The 18,672-nt window shown below is 44.0% G+C and overlaps 1 protein-coding gene across 1 annotated transcript in view; it reads left to right on the top strand.

The window, feature by feature from the left end:
- Positions 1 to 18,672, top strand: part of PIK3C2G (phosphatidylinositol-4-phosphate 3-kinase catalytic subunit type 2 gamma) — a gene marked incomplete at its 5' end in the record, with an annotated part of 290,505 nt that overhangs the window by 21,224 nt on the left and 250,609 nt on the right. Inside the window, 3 exons of the mRNA XM_084630371.1 lie at positions 4,921 to 5,023; positions 12,805 to 12,875; positions 18,493 to 18,556. Of these exons, the coding sequence (XP_084486497.1) occupies positions 4,921 to 5,023; positions 12,805 to 12,875; positions 18,493 to 18,556 (238 nt within the window). The remainder of the gene's footprint in view (positions 1 to 4,920; positions 5,024 to 12,804; positions 12,876 to 18,492; positions 18,557 to 18,672) is intronic.

Genomic DNA, 18,672 nt, shown 5'->3' with positions numbered 1-18,672 from the left:
GCCATAGGCGCCAACTTTTCCCGGCACTGGTGGATGCCTGACCCCGCCCCGACTCCACTCCTGCCCCATCCCCTCCTGCCCCTGCACTGCCCCCATTCCAACTCCTTCCCCAAAGTCCCTGCCCCAACTCCGCCCCTCCCTGCCCCATTGGACTCCTTCCCCAAATCCCCATGCTGGCCCCACCACTCCCCCAGCTGTTTCGTGGTCGCAAGCGCTGGGAGCTAGGGGGAGAAGCAGGGGCGTAGCGCACTCAAGGAGGGAGGCGGAGCAGAGGTGAGCTGGGGCGGGGAGCTGCAGGTGGGTGCAGAGCACCCACCAATTTTTCCCCATGGGTGCTCCAGCCCCGGAGCACCCACAGAGTCAGAGCCTATGGGCAGAGCATCAGAGCTTGATGGGAAGTGACAGGAGAGATGTAGAAGCAGGTACAGCCATGCAGATCCCCAATGGTGAGGATGAGGAATTTGAACACTGTGTAGAAAGAGAGAGGGAGGCAGTAAAGAGACTGGGTGGTGGGGGGCTGATGACAGCAGTACAGATATTTTTTTATTTCAATGTGGTAGCTAGTGCTTTTGCACTCTAACTTTTTCTTACTTCTAAATCTGTACTGTATGCCTTTAACATTAAGAAATCTTGCAAATGTACAGAAGCACTGTCAAAGGACCTTGCCCTAGGTATTTATTTCATCAGATGGAAATAGGTTTCTCCTTCTGTGACCTTCAATGTGTCTGTCACAAAATGCCACTTCTGCAATTTTGCCTTTTGTACCTTCAAAATGGGGAGCTTGTGTTTTTCCTAATTACACTGTGGGATAGGTGTAGAGCATTTGCTCATAGAAGTCAGAAATCCCCAGAACTTTGAATCCTTTGTAATTATCTGACAGCCATGTGCTGTGCTAGTTAATGATTTAAAATTAACCTTTTTTTTCCTGTTAGACACCCCGATGTGAGACGCAATAGTTCCTAGTCTGCTACGTGCACATTCTATAAGCCCCTATTTCTGTCATAGGTTCATAGAGCCAGAAAAGGACCAGAAAAGAACCTTGTCATGGACTGGCTGGCCTTTTGAGGCAAGCTAGGCTTAGCCTTGTTCATGGTTTAGCAGCTACTCCTTAGCCTCACTGATGAGCTGACAACATAGGGCTAATTAGTGACCCCAGCTGTGTGTAATAGGGGCTGAATTAGAAAGACTAACCCCAGCTGTGGTGGTGAAACAGGCAGAGCACTCCTTAAACAGAGCTGGGAACTCAGCAGAAGGGGGAAGAGTTTGGAGGGAAGAAGAAGGGGAGTGCCCCTCTGGGAAGAGGCTGAGGTACTCACTAGGATTAGGGTACCTCCTGGGTAGGAAAGCTTGGAGTTAGGGCCTGCAACAAGAGAAAGAGACCCACAAGGAATAGAGTAAACTCCTGTTGGGGAGGCCTGAGATAGGGGCAGGAGGATCTCCAGAAGTAAGCTGCTGAAGTCCACGGTGAAAGGAAGCAATAGGAGAATCCTGCTGGGAAGAAGTAAGATGAGAGAAGCTCTGCAGGGGCCAGGAAGCAGTGAAGTTTGAGAGGGGCAGGAGAACTAGTGATTTAGATGTTTGATTTAGATGTTTGATTTAGAATTTAAGTTGGACTTTTTGTTATTTTGGATGGGGAGTGAATTGTTATATGACTTAGCTGGAGGGCCAAGCCACAGAAAATCCAGAGCGGGAGTGGGGAGAAGATGATGGGCAGGGACTAACCATCGCAGCCAAGGAAGTGGCCACCAGGGGCAGACAAGAGGCAAAGTCCTCTGTAATGGTCTGTCCAGGCATGAGAGGGCACTCCAGAAGTTGTGATGTGCACTACAAACCTGTTTCTCCTACTTGGACCAGGGACAGAGGTGCAAGGAAGCCAGTACGCCCTCGTATGGCATAACGGCAAGAGCCAGTGCGCTGTACTGGGGTGGACTGGCTTCCCCAGGCGGCAATTCATAGGGCCTGGGGCTCCCAGCAGCGGCTGGAGCCCCGGGCCCTTTAAATTTCCACCAGAGCCCCGCTGCCGGAGCCCTGGGGTAGCGGCGGTGGGGCTCCAGCAGCTATTTAAAGGCCCCACGCTCGGAAGGGGCCCTGGCCGCTTTTCTCCACCCCCCACGCTCTCTCCTATGGGGGCAGAAGCTTGGTGTTGCCTTCTCCCGGGGCTCTGTCCTGCTGCTGCAGGGCAGGCTCTGCTGGCAGCCCAGCTCCCCCCTCCCCTGCCTCTTCCCCCAGTGTGCTGCGTTCCCCCGCCCCCTCTCACTTTCTCTCCCTGCTGCCGATCAGCTGTTTGCTGGCATGAGGAAGCAGAAAAGAGGTGGGGGCAGGGCCTTGGGGAAGGGGGTGGAATCAGGGCATACCCCCTTTAGCCCCCTGCCATGAGCCGCTCAGGGCAGGGAGCTGGGAGCGACCCCAGCCCACACCCCCAGCCCTCTGCCCTGACTCCTGCACCCCCCCACACACATCCCCACCCCCACCCTGAGCACCAAACGGGAGCTCCTGCACCCTCCCCCACCCCACATACCCACCTGCACCCCTTGCACCGAATGGGAGCTGCCCTGGGTAAGGGCTCCACACCCCAACCTCCTGCCCCAACCCTGAGCCTCCTCCCTTATTCTAGCTCCTGGACAGACCCTGCACCCCAGCCCCCAGCCTGCTCCTGCACCCTAACACCCTCCCAGACCCTGCATCCCCAGCCCTGTTCTCAGTGCACCTCCACCCTCAGCTTGGTGCAGAGAGAGACAAAGAGAATGGGCTAGAACCAGGGAGAAGATAGGTACCCGCTCTATGTGGGCAGGGGTGTGTGTGTGGGAGATCCTGTTTACCCCCTCCCCAGCCCTGCTGCCCTTGCAGTTTACCCCCAGTTCCTCCCTTGCTCCAAAGACCAACCCTAGCTCCTGCCCCACTGTGTTTTTGCCCCCAGCCCCTGCCTTGCTCCAGTCAGCAGGGACTAATTCTCCCCCCATGCGTCACTGTGCTCATCTTGTCCCAGCCCCTGCCTCGCTCCAGCTGGGGACCAATCCTTCCCCCCCCCACCACCACCACGCCCCACTGTGCTCTTGCCCCTGACCTCTTCTTTCCCCAGAAGGGCTCTCAAGTATGTTTGGCGTCAGGCTCACAAAAAGTTAATCCAGCCCGGGCCCTTTAAATTGTCCCTGGAGCCTTGTTGCCAGAGCCCTGGGGTAGCGGCACCAGGGCTCTGGTGGCAAGTTAAAGGGCTGGGACGGTAGTGGTGGTCCCAGGCCCTTTAAATAGCCGCCTTTAAATCACCCCCAAACCCCAGGGCTCTCAGTTGCCTCTGCAGCTGGGAGCTCGGGGTGATTTAAAGGGCCCGGGGCTCCTAGCTGCTGCTCCCACAGCCCTAGCCCCAGGCCCTTTAAATCCTGATTTAAAGTGCCTGGGGATTTAAAGGCCCCACCTCTTCTGGTTGAGGCCCCGCCCCCTCATCAGGACTCCAGAGTACTGATAAGTTCTTTAAGGTACTTTCACCCCTGTCCAGGGAGCTCTGGAACAACTTGCCATGCTGAAAAGCAATATAAATATGGATCAATCCTTCTTGCTCTCATGTCCAGGAGCCTGAATGAGGCAACATGAACCTGTCAGAACATGCACTGGAGATGTAGCTGATGGTGCATGTGAACGTGTTCCAATAATAAATCTGTCATGGCAGAAAATCAATGCCATTAAACCCTAAAGTTTTTCAATTTGAACAAATGTTCTGGCTTTTAACTGAGAATTAGTGGTGCATTATTTCACCTGATTTTTTTTAAAAATGCTAGCCAATGGAACAATGTTAACTTCCACATAAAATTAGAAATACCAGGCCAGACCCTCAGCCCCGGGGAAGTCTCCTTTGCATTGATCCAACAGTGCTAAAAGGACTGAAAGCTGCTCTAAAGAAGCACAGGGGGGTTGGCGATTCTCATGACAAGGGAATTCCCCTGCTAGTATGAATATTATTGGAGCACTCTAGGTGAAGCCAGAGTACTCTGCAATCTGGACAGACCAGTCCCTAGTGAACCATTCCAGTTGATGTAAGGTAGAATAGCCCTGTGGCTGCTTGGGCCCCCGGGTGGCCCTATGATTAGAGGAGATCAAAAACTGACTTATAAGCACTTTTGCCTTCTCCTTGTCCACTGCACAATTTGAGCTCTGGAACTTGAGAATCAGGCCCCATGCTCATTTACGTCGATTTGCAAATATAGATTATCTGTTCCACCCAGCCTCTAAATACCAACTAAATACAGCTACACTTTTTTCATCCAGGATGTTCTATTTAGCTATGTATCAAGATATAGAAATAATACAAATTATCTGCTGTCTATGATGCTGGCTAATATGGTCTCATTTTTTTCCTCATAACCCCCTTTACTGTCTGTTACCATCTGTTGTCCTAGATTGTAAACATCTTGGGGTAGGAGCCATTTTTAATTCTATTTGTACAGTGCCTAGCACAATGGGATCCTGATCCATTACTAGGGCTTCTAGGCACTATTATAAATAAATAATAATAATACGTTATGTCCTAGGTGCTTTGAATATAATCCATAGTAATTTGAGGTTTAAGTACAAACAGGCTCTAAAGAGAAAGTATGGCTTTGAGTGTGGAAAGATCTTTTTATTTCCATCTTTCTTCATTGTCATTCCTTTACAGAACTTGCATGTTTTAAATCAGAGCTTCAACCCTACTGATGATTCTATTAATCTTTTTCCATCCAGCTCTTAAAAACAAGTCATGGTCAAAACCTCACAATCCTTTATAGATCCAATACACTGTATTTGTGTAATACAACAATGTTTTGGATGCTTAGCATGAGTTGCTGGAGCCTGGTGGAAAGTGTGTGGGAGAAAAATAGGAGCTGGGGAGTAATGATGATTTTGTTTGTTCTTTCTCCCCCTCCTTCCCTACCACCTTCCAAATTGCAGTGATCATGCTTTGGGCAGTCATGAGAGTCTTCGCAAGGCAACCACCTCCATTCAGCTTCGTCTACAGAAAGACACCAGCTATCAGCAAAGTTTGGCTCGATCGGTGCGTCATTTTTTTCTTGTTTCTTTCAATATGCCTGAGGAAATGAAATCTTTCCGATCCTCTCATGTAACCATCTGCATTAATAATCAGAAAGGGCTTGTTTGCTCTCTTGAGTGTACATTCAAATGTAGTTCATCATTAATGTAACGTATTCTGAGTCTTTCTGCTTCTCTCCTCTAGTTAGGCTTCCTTTATCCTTTTGGTAATCCTAGAGAATATCTGAATATGAGAAGAGCAAATGTTACCTTTGTTAGAAGAATTCAACTTTATTGGAGTTGAACTATACGCATGATATCAGTTTGTCTTTTTTTTTTTTTTCTGGCTGGTCCTTGTACATTTTTGAAACATATTAAGGGCAAACATCCATAAAGTTCTACACAAGATAAATCAGATCCAGATCCTGGTTACTGAAATTCTAAGTATTTGATTGTGTGTGCATGAGAGAGAATGTATTTCTGCTGAAGACATAGTCTTATCGCACTTTAAATCTGAAGAGATTCTCATTCAGATTATTTGTGATTCAACTACCTAGGAATGGATTATTGAGCTTTAATGATACTGATCATGCTGCTAGATATGAATTTTATTCCCTGTGGGCAATCTTGAATTTCTTCCAAACCAAACTTCACACTACAAAGGAGACCTTGATGTTTTTGGTGATTTTGACTGGAGATGGGTTGCCTTTATCCACAGATAGGATATCTGCCTAAAGGAGGTAATTGGAACTACTAGCCTGAGTCTGTGAAAATTTGGATCAGATAACAGATTTCTAATATAAAAAATAGGGTTTCTTTTCTTTCCAGTTCTGGTATGTATCTTCCTAAGAATTGTCAGGTTCGGTGTAATTCATCTGTTGCAATGTTGTTGGTTTTTTTTTTAAAAAAAAAAGGCGGTTGTGAGACCAAATAAGATATTTTAAAACATACTGTATCTTTTGACTTCTTTACCTTTTAACTGATAAAAGCAGAGGTGCTATCATGTACAGCAGTGGTTCAAATTATTTGCACTTTGCATTACCAGGGTATGCAAAAGTTGTTGAGTTCTTTTTGTTGTTGGTGGTGGTTTTTTGCAAGCAATTGAAAATATCTGTAATTGAGATTCCATTAGTAGCAGAAGGACTGATGGTTCAGGAGACAGCAAATATATGACAGAGAGGCTTTCATCACCAAGTCACCATTTCAAATTTGGCTCAGATCAGTGGTGACCAAAGGTAATTACCATCTCACTGATGTCCGGTGATCTGTAGAAAATTGATGGTTTGTGGAGCTTTTATGGAGTGGAGTAAGCAGCTCTCTCTCTCTCTCTCTCACACACACACACACACACACACACACTACCCCTTTTGCTGTGCTGTAGCAGATGTCGGGGTCTTGCAGTTTGGCTTGCTGTTGTAGGAGAAATCAGTGACACTGAGTCAGGGTATATTATTAGAGCAAATTGCTTTATTTATACCTACACACCAGTTCTGGGACAGAGGTGGTCACAAATATCATGCAGACAGTTCCTTCTTTCAGAGATCTCAGCCGAATCACCAATGCCTGGCTCCCACGAAGATACCCTGCCCCAAGAACTGACTCAGTTTAAAAAGATTAAAACATAGAGCAAACTTCCTGGTGCTAACCACAGTTCCCCAAGAGAATCTGCTTTACAAACCTAACAATATGATAGTTTCTTCCAAGGCTAAAAACATGCTTGCACACTAATAAAAAGAAAAACGTGTAAGACTCTATGTATGAGCGCCATCTAGTGCTCTTGCTATAACAATAGTTATCTATTGCACAGAAGATTTGAGACTTAATTAACTTTTCTAAAGTGCTCTGGGATTCTCAAGTATGGTGAGCTGCCTGGAAAGAGGTAGGCATGGAAAGTTTTATCTGTCATTTTAAAGCCACTAGGTAATTAAATATTGTCCTCTGAAATAAATAGTAGCATAGTCATGGAGTTGCGGAAGTGAAGGTTGTGGGTAATCTGACGCAAGTTATTCAGAAATACACTGCATGTGCGACTCTTATTGCTTAATTACAAAACTAGCAATCATAAAAATGAAATTGTTGACTAAAAATTCCAAATCATTCTGGTGAAAAATCCACTGGCCTTCCCACCTTGATTCATTTAAATGTCAACAGAAAGGGAAATGGTTCCAGAGGACATCTTCCTTAGGAAAATACAAAGAAGGGTTATAGTGTTTCTTATAGATATGGGATAACACTAGGACAGCATGACCACTTGCCCACTACTGCTTACATACAGGTAGGCATATATCAATATCAAATATGTCCTCAGCCACCAAATACCTATTCATTTCCAACTGAAATATAAATCTAAATGAAGAATTGTACTTACAGCTTATATTATGGCTCATAAATTTATTTCTTGAGGGCTACATTTCCTATGGTGATGGGCAGATTCTTCTTCTCATTTGTCAGGTCCTTAACTCATTCCTAGGTGCCCAAGCCTAGATGCCCGGCTGAGTTAGTGAGCATATTGTGTGTACAGCAGGTTGCCTTTGAGAGGTGATGGGAACAGTGCACTGCAAATAGGAGGGGGCAAGAGATCCAGCATTGTGTGTTCATATTTCACATTGTTAGCTAATCATTTGCAATCCGGAGACGTAGCGACATTAGACTCCTGAGACCAAATTCACAGCTAATATAAGTGCATGCAACTCCAGGGATAAATTTGCTCTATTTTGTTTACCTTGCAACAAATAGGTACTCTGATATCCCATAATTTTAGTAGTAACCACTACTTGAGGGAAAGAGTTTAGATTCATATTGAGGCCTGTGTCATAACACAGGAAGAAGCTCCTTCTACCCACTTCCTGAAGATTTGTGCATCTGGTGAAGAGCTCTTAAAAATCAGATTTTTCCCCCCTAAAACTTTATCATGTGTATTTAAGTGAAATGAAGCCAATCAGACACAGACACACACACACACACACACACACACACACACACACAAAAGCCGGAAATCTTAAGTAAGAGCAGCAAACAGAGGAAAAGGAAAGTTTTGTTTAACAATGAGAAGTGAGTATGCATGAGTGTGATCAAGGATGGTGTTATCCCTCAGAGGGCCAGTAATAATATTCAAAATTGTTTAGTAAATTCAGCCAAAGACTTTTTTTTGTAAAGGTACATTTTTTTCCTTGCATAGGAAGCTGGTATTCTATTATGATGTATTCAGAAGGAAAGAGGAAATTGTCTTGAGCCAAGGAGTGAAAAAGCAAGAAATCTGGCCTCAGATTTTCACTTGAAATCATAGGTTTTTTTCAGCCAGTGGATTTAATTTGGTTTTGTATGTTGAGAGATGAGTTTTACCAAGCACAACTCTCTTGAATAAAAGCTTTTAGTACTTGAATTTTCCAGATGTTAGATTCTCATTAGACCTCCAAATAAAGCCTGTGTAGAGACCACAGAGTTAACGGTTATGCTGTAAAAATATTGAGGCCCACTTATATTGCCTCATGGGACAAAAGTTCCCATTGACATCAGTGATCACTTCAAGATCTTGAGAATGGCAAATATTTTATGTGGGTGGGGGAAGATACAGTAGTTTCCTCACAAAATGATGAACCAATTTCGAATAGTGGTAAAATACTCCAGGGAATGGGGACGCTGTATTTGTTCTTTGATCTTGTGTTTCACAACTGCCATATTATAAGTATACAACTTAGGATATTAAAAAGTATTGTTTGAGCAGAGCCTCCAAAATGCATCCACGTAAGCTGTAATGGCTCAAAAACTTACCCCTTGTTGGGGTTTGGTTTTAGTCCATGTACAGACTTTCAAATGAGACAGCACAAAATCTAGTCCAAGCCTCCATCACAAGTTTAGCTGCCTTCAGAGTTCCTCTCTGAGGAGTGCTCAGCCCACACCTGCTATTCCCTCTCTCTAGCAAGTTTAGCTGCCTTCAGAGTTCCTCTCTGAGGAGTGCTCAGCCCACACCTGCTATTCCCTCTCTCTAGCAAGACCTTCCCATGTACCTAGTATCTGGGGGGGTATGAATCTCCAGCAGGACTGAATCCTCACCTGCTATAAAGGGATTTTCAGGCAAATGTTGGAACCCTGGAGATCATTTTTGCTTAAGTGGAATGTACCAGTATTAATGGTGATAACATTGTAGTAGAAGTGTTATGTTAATGCATGTGTATTTACGATAAAAATGTTAACAAATTGAGAAAAATGAAGTCATTGGTTACCCGATGGTAAGAGATGCATTTTTTGTTTCCTAAAATAATTTTTGCATGTTTAAGGAACTCTTAGTGACATAATGATATGGAAGTATTTTCCTATGTTGAATCATCCCTCATCCTGCAACAGAACAAAAATCGTTGTCCTATTAATATGCAAAAGCCTGCTCCTTCGCTGTTCTAATTCAACAGGTCTAAATTAGGCTTAATATACTGCAATGCACTACGTAGACCAAGAACAGAGTAAGTGCAGCTCTTGGCATTTAATTCTCCTGAAATAGTTACAACTACTAGGTAGAATTATTACTAACAAAGTAATCTTTAAGCTTTGATATTTTAAGCAGTTAATAACAGTCTTCGAAGATAAATTAGCAGTTTTCAGGATGTTAGAAAACATTTGTTGTCTCAAGGAATTCGCTAAACTATCAATAATGTACAGTAGGGATTCAGCAGGGATGGTGACTTTTTATGATACATTCAAGTAAATTATTGATCAGCCCTTGGTGATAACTGACATGAATGTGAGAGCTCCAGGCCTCAGTTGCTAATAGCAGCTGAAAACATTAACAGTTGTAGAGCTAGCATAAGTCACAGAACCAAAGGTCTCCTCCAGCCCTAGGGAATCCTTGCAACAATGGACTCACATGAGAAAAGAAAGGGTTCTGCTTGCAGACAGAAATGTTAACCAGTGCAGCAGGCCCAGAGGGAGCTATAATTAAACAGACACAGGCTGTACTGTATTGCATGCTATTAAGCTTCCTCTCGTACAACCCAATCCGGTGGTGAGTTGGGCCCTTCCTCAGACTTACTGCATGCCCTCATATCTAGGGCCCCACCAAATTCATGGCACGCTTTGGTCAATTTCACGGTCATAGGATTTTAAAAATCATAAATTTCATTATTTCAGCTATTTAACCCTTAATTTTGACAGTGTTGTAATTGTAGAGGTCTTGATCCAAAAAGGAGCGAGGTGGGGTGGGGGGGGGATTGCAAGGTTATTGTATGTGTGGGAGGGGAGGGGGGTTGCGGCGCTGCTACCCTTACTTCTGCACTGCTGCTGGCGGCGACGCTGCCTTCGGAGCTGGGCGGCTGGAGAGTGGCAGCTGCAGGCCGGGAGCTCAGCTCTAAAGGCAGCACCGCCGCCAGCAGCAGGGCAGAAGTGAGGATGGCAGGGTATGGTATTGCCACCTTTGCGTCTGCCCTGCTGCCTGCAGAGCTGGGCGGCTGGAGAGGGGCGGCTGCTGACTGACGGCCCAGCTCTGCCGGGCGCAGCGCAGAAGTAAGGGTGGAAATACCAGACCAGGCCATCCCTACTTCTGCGCTGCTGCTGCTGGTGGCTCTGCCTTTAGAGCTGAGCTCCCGGCCTGCAGCTGCCGCTCTCCAGCTCTGAAGGCAGTGTTGCCGCCAGCAGCAGTGCAGAAGTAAGGGTAGCTGTACTGCACCCCACACACCCCCCTACAATAACCTTGCAACTCCCCCACAGCTCCTTTTTGGGACAGGACCCCTACAATTACCACACCAACCCTCCAGCACCACGCCACTCAATTTCAGAAACCTGTACCAGTACAGAAGTGGGTAGCTATTGTCCTTTGGAAGCTGGCAACACCTGACCGCTATCGATCAGTTGCCAACCAGTTTGGGGTTGGGAAGTCAATTGATGGGGAGGTGGTTGTACAGGTTTACCAGGCTATTAGAACTGAGATCCATCCACAGCTGGGTGCCATTACCTAAGTCCTTGAAATTATATTGGGTTTTCAGAGGGGTTTTCTGAACTGTGTGGGGGTCATCAATGGAACACACTTCCCTAAACTTTGCCCTCTGAAAGGGGCTGGTAAATGCATGAACCACAAAGGCTATTCACTGTTTCTCCAAGGCTTAGAGGACCATAGGGGTCAGTTCATGAACACAAATGTTAGGCAGACAAGAAAGGTCCATGATGTCAGAGTGCTCAGGAGATCAAGGTTGTTGCTGCAGAGGGAAACAAGGGAATTTATTCCCCCCAAATGAGGTAAGACTATACACTTTTTTTGTTTCATGTTAACTGCTCTGTTTCGGGTTGATTTGTTGCGGGGGAAGGAGGGGGAGCTTTAAGCATTGTTACAGTAGCTATACAGGTTTGGGGAGGGACTTGCACATTCCTTCCTTACCATGCTGTCTGATACCATGTCTCCGAGCTCTTATCAAGTGATATGCTTGATTGCTCCCGTGGCCTGACTACTCCCATGGTTGCCAGTGATAACTGTTTGGTTGGGGAGCCATTAAAGCACTGGGTGTCAGGTATCTTCACTGTTACTTTTGTTTCCTTTGTGTTCTCGCTTAATTATCATCAAAGACATAAAGATGTTTCAGTTAACTTGCCTCCTAATTTTCATTGTGGTGCTGTGGACAGCAACAGTTATTTCACAACATACTTCAGGGCCCTATAGTCAGCAGAGATCTGGACTCAGCAGTGAGTCAGAGCTGCCTGTGCAGAACACAGGCGATGGCTGCTTGCTGGCTGCATGCTGGAAACTACCTTGCTTGAAAGGCGGAGGTTCAAGAATTCAAGCATCAAAGGAAGGTGGGAGGCCATTCATGGGTAGGATGACCAGATGTCCCGATTTTATAGGGACAGTCCCGATATTTGGGGCTTTGTCTTATGTAGGGGCTATTACCCACTCCCGTCCCATCCCGATTTTTCATACTTGCTCTCTGGTCACCCTATTCATGGGGCTGGAAGAAAGAGTACCTCTGATTGGGGGTGGTGTCCAGGTAAAGATGGTGGAGAAAAAATGTGTGTGTCTCTGTCTCTGTCTCTGTCTCTCTCTCTCTCTCTCTCTCTAAGGAGGTTGCAAAAGTATGGTAGATTTTGACTCTGTTTATCAGTAAATGTGGCTCCCATTCCACTGTCACCCATATGACTCTGATCCCCAATGTACTCCCTAAAAAGAGGAGGAAGCAGATGGACTGTGTGTGTGTGTGTGTGTGTGTGTGTAATGTCTACTTGGTGTAGCATGCAGGTATGTCTTCTCCCTATACTGCTAGTTGAGGATAAGGGCTGGGATTTTTCCTCTGTCAAAAAGACAAGAACCTGGAGAAAACAAAATATAATTTTAATGTGAAAGATAGACACCAAACACAATCTCAGATGGAAATACCCTGAAGTTTGGGTGTGCTTGAACTATAAGACCAGCTAGGAATTTTTTCAAGTGGCTCCTATTTTTTTCCCTCATGCAAGAAACCATAACCCTGACCAAAACTCTTCCTCAGTCTGGGGATGTTAAAAATCCAGGACTGGATTGGACTGTTCTGGCCTCAGCCCTTCTCTACTTGCAATCAAGTCTATTTGAAAATGCTCAAAAGTGATGAGGATTTTACTTAAGATGAGCTTCTTACTTTACAAAGTCAGGTTGGTGGTGTGACCAGCTTCAAAAGTTTATGTAAGGGCTCAAGAACATATAGGCAAAGAGAGGAAGGTGTTAATCAGTCTTCAGTATTGGACCAAAAATAATGAAAGAACATACTGACATTATGAAGCACCAAACAAATTTGTACCACTTAGATACTTCATACCAGCAATTATATAACTCTTTATATATTCCTTTCTCTACAGCATGAAGATGACCAAAGTCAGTTTAATGTGAACCAGCTGCTACAATATACATATATTTGGAAGGTGTCCAGGTAAGAATGTTAGTAGTTGGAATAGCTGCACTTAATAACTGTATATATTTGCTGTCAGCACCTACATGCCCTGGGGCTGTGATTTCATCAACACTTATAGGCTAAGCAGAGCCAGGCTTGTACATGGATAGGAGAACTACCAAGACAACACAGGGTGCAGCATGAACCATTGCTGACCTTTCAATAAATGCCACTTCTTCCAGTGAGTCAGTATTGAGCCAATGTTGCATCACTGTGTTAGTGGTCATGGTACAATTGGAGGTGCTTCTGACAGTAATTAGTGAAGTCAGTAGATACTGATCTTTGTCATGTGACAGAAACCCTGAGCCAGGCCATGTGACTGGACCAGCAATTAAAGCATTTCTGTGCATCAGATTCTTATCACAGTACTGTCTTTGAGATGAAAAGCAAAGCTGATGTCTTGTGCTCTTGTATTCATAAGAAGTCATGCAGAGCCAGATTCTTTTAACCCTTGTGCTCTGGCTAAATTCTGGCTGGGGATGGAGATGGCAGCAAGCAAAATAAAATGAGCTCAGTGGTTTTTTTTCCTTCTGTCCTCACTGGTTGGTTGGCAGAACAGTCTGTTTTATTGAACTATATTTTCTCCCTGTCCTCTTCCTTTCACCCTTGATGTTGAGAATGTACGTGACATTTTCATTATAGATTATATCATAAATAAAAGAAAAATTGTATTTTCTCCAGTTTGCAACAAAATGGCTTTCTGTGTACCTTATATTTTCAGTATAGTTGGCTATAGTGCTCTCTGCCTCTATAGCATTTTTTACAAGTACAATGAGTGTTAACTGTGTAGTTAAACCCTGTTTATAACAAGCCTTGTTAAAATAGCAACTCACTACAAATCCATGAGAATGGTGTTATGTAGAGAGAAACTATCATCATACGGCATTTATAGCAGTGTTTGACTCTTAAAATTCTCTTTATGAACAGGAGAACTTAAAAATTACAGCTGGGAGAAAAACATTTCCATCCGTCTCCCCGTCTCCCCACCACCACCACCACCACACAGACACACTTCTCCAAAGTTCCCTGGATTGAAGGAGCTATAATTTTCTCGTGCTGCTGCTCATAAAGAGAATTTTCAGAGCCAAATACCAATATAAATACTGTGATAATGGCTTCATTCTTCATAACACAGTCTTTGTAACCAGGTGCTATTTTAACAAGGGTAGTTATAACAGGGTTCGATATAGCTCTAGGGCTGATGTGTCAAGGACACTCAGATCTCTCATAGAAGATTAGGGTTGGAAAAGACCCCAGGAGGTCATCTAGTCCAACCCCCAGTTCACACAACGACCAACCTCAACTAAATCTTCCCAGCCAGGGCTTTGTCAAGCCGGCTCTTAAAAACTTCTAAGGAGGGAGATTCCAACGCCACCCTAGGTAACCCATTCCAGTGCTTCACCACCCTCCTAGTGAAATAGCTTTTCCTAATATCGAACCTAGACCTCCCCCCACTGCAACTTGAGACTATTACTCCTTGTTCTGTCATCTGCCCCCACTGAAAACAGCCTAGCTCCGTCCACTTTGGAACCGCCCTTCAGGTATTTGAAGGCTGCTATCAAATCCCCCCTCACTCTTCTCTTCTGAAGACTAAATAAGCCCAGTTCCCTCAGCTTCTCCTCATAAGTCATATGCCCCAGCTCCCTAATCATTTTCATTGCCCTCTGCTGGACTCTCCAATTTGTTCACATCCTTTCTGTAGTGGGGGGACAAAAACTGGATGCAGTACTCCAGATGTGGCCTCATCAGTGCCAAAGAGAAGGGAATAATCAATTCCCTCAATCTGCTGGCAATGCTCCAACTAATGCAGCCCAATGTGCCGTTAGCCTTCTTGGCAACAAGGGCACACTGTTGACTCATATCCAGCTTTTCAACCACTGTAACCCGCAGATCCTTTTCTGCAGAAGTGCCGCTTAACCAGCTGGTCCCAAGCCTGTAGCAGTGCATGGGATTCTTCCTTCCTAAGTGCAGGACTCTGCCCTTGTCCTTGTTGAACCTCATCAGATTTCTTTTGGTCCGATCCTCCAATTTGTCTAGGTCACTCTGCACCCTATCCCTACCCTCCAGCATATCTACCTCTCCCCCTAGCTTAGTGTCATCCGTGAACTTGCTGAGGGTGCAATCCATCCCATCACCCGTTAATGAAGATGTTGAACAAAACCGGCCCCAGGACCAACTCCTGGGACACTCCGCTTGATACCAGCTGCCAACTAGACATGGAGCCATTGATCACTACCCGTTGAGCCCGATGATCTAGCCAGCTTCCTATCCACCTTATAGTCCATTCATCCAATCCATACTTTTTTAACTTGCTGGCAAGAATACTGTGGGAGACTATATCAAATGCTTTTTAAAGTCAAGCTAGATCACGTCCACCGCTTTCCCCATATCAGCAGAGCTAGCTCTCCCTCAACTTTCACTGAGCAACTTTTGAAGGAGTGAGGAATATTTAGCTTTTATATAATTGACTCTGATAGTGTGTTTCATCCATATATCTCAAAGTGCTTTATAAAGGAAGATAAACATCACATTTCCCATTTTACAGATGGGAAAATAAGGCACAGAGAGGTGAGGTGACTTGCTCAAGGTCACCTTGAACTATATGGGATATTTTCAAAGGATCTGTTTAGTTTCTTTCAAACATCAATCACTTCATAAAAAAACAAAATGCTTATTTACTGTCTGCTTCTCTTTCCCCTCCTGTATTTTTCCTGGACTGGCTCTTAACCCACTTATTAATAAACAAAGGTTTCCTTTCCTGCTACCTATGCCAGAAGGAGATTTATCAGTGACCTTTTTAGGCTATGTCTTCACTGCAGAATTAATTGGAGTGTAGCTAACTCCTCCTGAGTTAACTAAGCTCATGTGTGAGTGGCCACGCTGCAAGCATACGATCTGCAGTAATTGTGTCAGTAGCTGAGGTGTTGCACTTATTCAGCATGTAGCCTCTACTACTTCTAAAGCCATCCAACTCAAATTGAAAGCACTAACAGAATTGAGTTAAAGGGTTTTGTGTGTGGATGGGACTTGTATCACTGGAGGTAACTCTGCAGAGAAGACTTATCTTGTAATGTGATTTATTTCCAGGATGCCCTACATTGCTATTCTTAATAGCAATTTTTGTGTGGGCAGCCCCCTCATAATGAAATGCCACAGTGTGATATTTGTGTCAGGATATGGCAGAATGAAATAACATTTTTGTCCCAGGAGCCAAATTGGTTAAGATGGTCACCCTCTACTAGGTCTCATGGAGAATAATGAATCCATGACTTCTTTAGTTGCTATCAGCTGGCCTGGGAAGAAGTGAAGAGAATGAGCTGATATCTTACCCTTGCAAATCAGCAGGTTGCTCTTATAGGCAAGTGGGTAGCTAATGAATCAAATCAGTATATCCACCGGTAGGTGCTACGCCTCCATCCCTCACTATAATGAGCACCCAGAGTGAAATTCAAACTTGGTGTAAATCCCTGGACATCAGTGGAATTGTATTCATTTACACCAGGGCTAATTTTGGCCCATATTCCTCAACATCAAGATGCTGTTAAATACAACATGCTGGCTAACCTGATGGGAGTAGTTAAATATAGTTTTTTTTATCAGCATATTAATAAATGGCCTTTTGGAAAGGAAACCTGGCAGCACTCCACAAGAAGTACAGCTATCAGGAAATTAAAAAATTGAATGTTGTAGTCTGTGTAGTATATTACTCTGCATTATCATGTTGAAGTTTGAGTAGAAATCAACATTTGAGAGTGGTTCTCACATTTTGCTGCCTTATGTTGCAAAACTGTTGTTCTATATTACCTGATCTGCTAATGTCATTGGATCCCTGGATATGCGTTGGTTCTACTATGATACATACACGAGCAAAACAAATTGCAGGATTGAGGCAGGAGCAGACTCAGGGGATAGAGATCTACACTAGGTTTATGTGGGTTATATCAGTTTCCCAAGTCCAGACTGAATGGAGTAGAACAGTAAAGCCACAGCTTAAATGTTAGAAAGTAAGGGCAATCATTCAAACTGAAAGAATTTGAAAAAACTAAATGTGTAAATATTAGAAATATAAGTAATTATTTAAATGTATTATTATTTCAACACTGTCCCTTTTTAAAAATGTACTTTTCTACACTGGTGATCTGGTTCAGAGTTTATAAAATTCAGAATTATTTCCAGTTGTTTTGCAGATGTAGGGCTTGATTAGCCATAGATTTCCACCCTATTTTGTGACCCTAGGCAGCAAAGCACTTAAGTCCATCTCTATTTAAAAAAGCATTTAAGGACACTGTCATAAATATAAAGGGAAGGGTAAACCCCTTTGAAATCCCTCCTGGCCAGGGGAAAGCTCCTCTCACCTGTAAAGGGTTAAGAAGCTAAAGGTAACCTCGCTGGCACCTGACCAAAATGACCAATGAGGAGACAAGATACTTTCAAAAGCTGGGAGGAGAGAGAGAAACAAAGGGTTTGTGTGTCTGTCTGTAGTCGTCTTGGCCGGGGACAGAACAGGAATGGAGTCTTAGAACTTTTAGTAAGTAATCTAGCTAGGTATGTGTTAGATTATGATTTCTTTAAATGGCTGAGAAAAGAATTGTGCTGAATAGAATAACTATTTCTGACTGTGTATCTTTTTTGTAACTTAAGGTTTTGCCTAGAGGGGTTCTCTATGTTTTTGAATCTAATTACCCTGTAAGATATCTACCATCCTGATTTTACAGGGGGGATTTCTTTATTTCTATTTACTTCTATTTTTTATTAAAAGTCTTCTTGTAAAACACTGAATGCTTTTTCATTGTTCTCAGATCCAAGGGTTTGGGTCTGTGGTCACCTATGCAAATTGGTGAGGCTTTTTATCCAACATTTCCCAGGAAAGGGGGGGTGCAAGTGTTGGGAGGATTGTTCATTGTTCTTAAGATCCAAGGGTCTGGGTCTGTAGTCACCTAGGCAAATTGGTGAGGCTTTTTACCAAACCTTGTCCAGGAAGTGGGGTGCAAGGTTTTGGGAAGTATTTTGGGGGGAAGGACGCGTCCAAACAGCTCTTCCCCAGTAACCAGTATTAGTTTGGTGGTGGTAGCGGCCATTCCAAGGATAACGGGGGTAATATTTTGTACCTTGGGGAAGTTTTGACCTAAGCTGGTAAAGATAAGCTTAGGAGGTTTTTCATGCAGGTCCCCACATCTGTACCCTAGAGTTCAGAGTGGGGGAGGAACCTTGACAGAAACGCTTAAGTTTAAACACGCACAGTCAATGGGATTTAAGCATATGCTTAGCTTTAGGCAGTTGCTTAAGTGGTTTGCTAAATTGGGGCCTTAAGTTTGTAAAAAGTAGGTATAAAATGCCACCAGGTTGGAGAAGTAGCACTTTAAACCTACTTTGTGCAAGGGTAAGTGACTACAAAAGGGTAGTGAAGTGTCATGTCCAATATTCCTTGAAATCTACATAAGCACTTGTTTTGATTCTGAATTCATATTTACATCAATGTAAAATCACCGTGGCCACTGAAGTTATTCCTGATTTATAATGTGAGGTAAAAATAATGCCCACTTTCTTTTTCTACCTACCATTAACTGAATGTTGATTTTATTTTTTTAATTTCCAGGAAGAACCTTGTTACATTTATTATGAAATATGGAGGTCAAGTGGAATATCTATTGCAAAATGAGGTATTTGTTCTCAGCCTGTTTTGCCAGAAAAGCATTAGCTTACTTGTGAAAAGTCTCTAATTATTAGATTAATCTGCCTCAAAGTGAATTAAAGAGGACTCTTAATAAAAGCTGTT

The sequence above is a fragment of the Lepidochelys olivacea genome (assembly GCF_965140295.1).
Source record: "Lepidochelys olivacea isolate rLepOli2 genome assembly, chromosome: 1".
NCBI classification, from domain to species: domain Eukaryota; kingdom Metazoa; phylum Chordata; order Testudines; family Cheloniidae; genus Lepidochelys; species Lepidochelys olivacea.
Note: the sequence above shows the minus strand (reverse complement) of the source record. Positions and strands in the feature narration are given on the sequence as shown.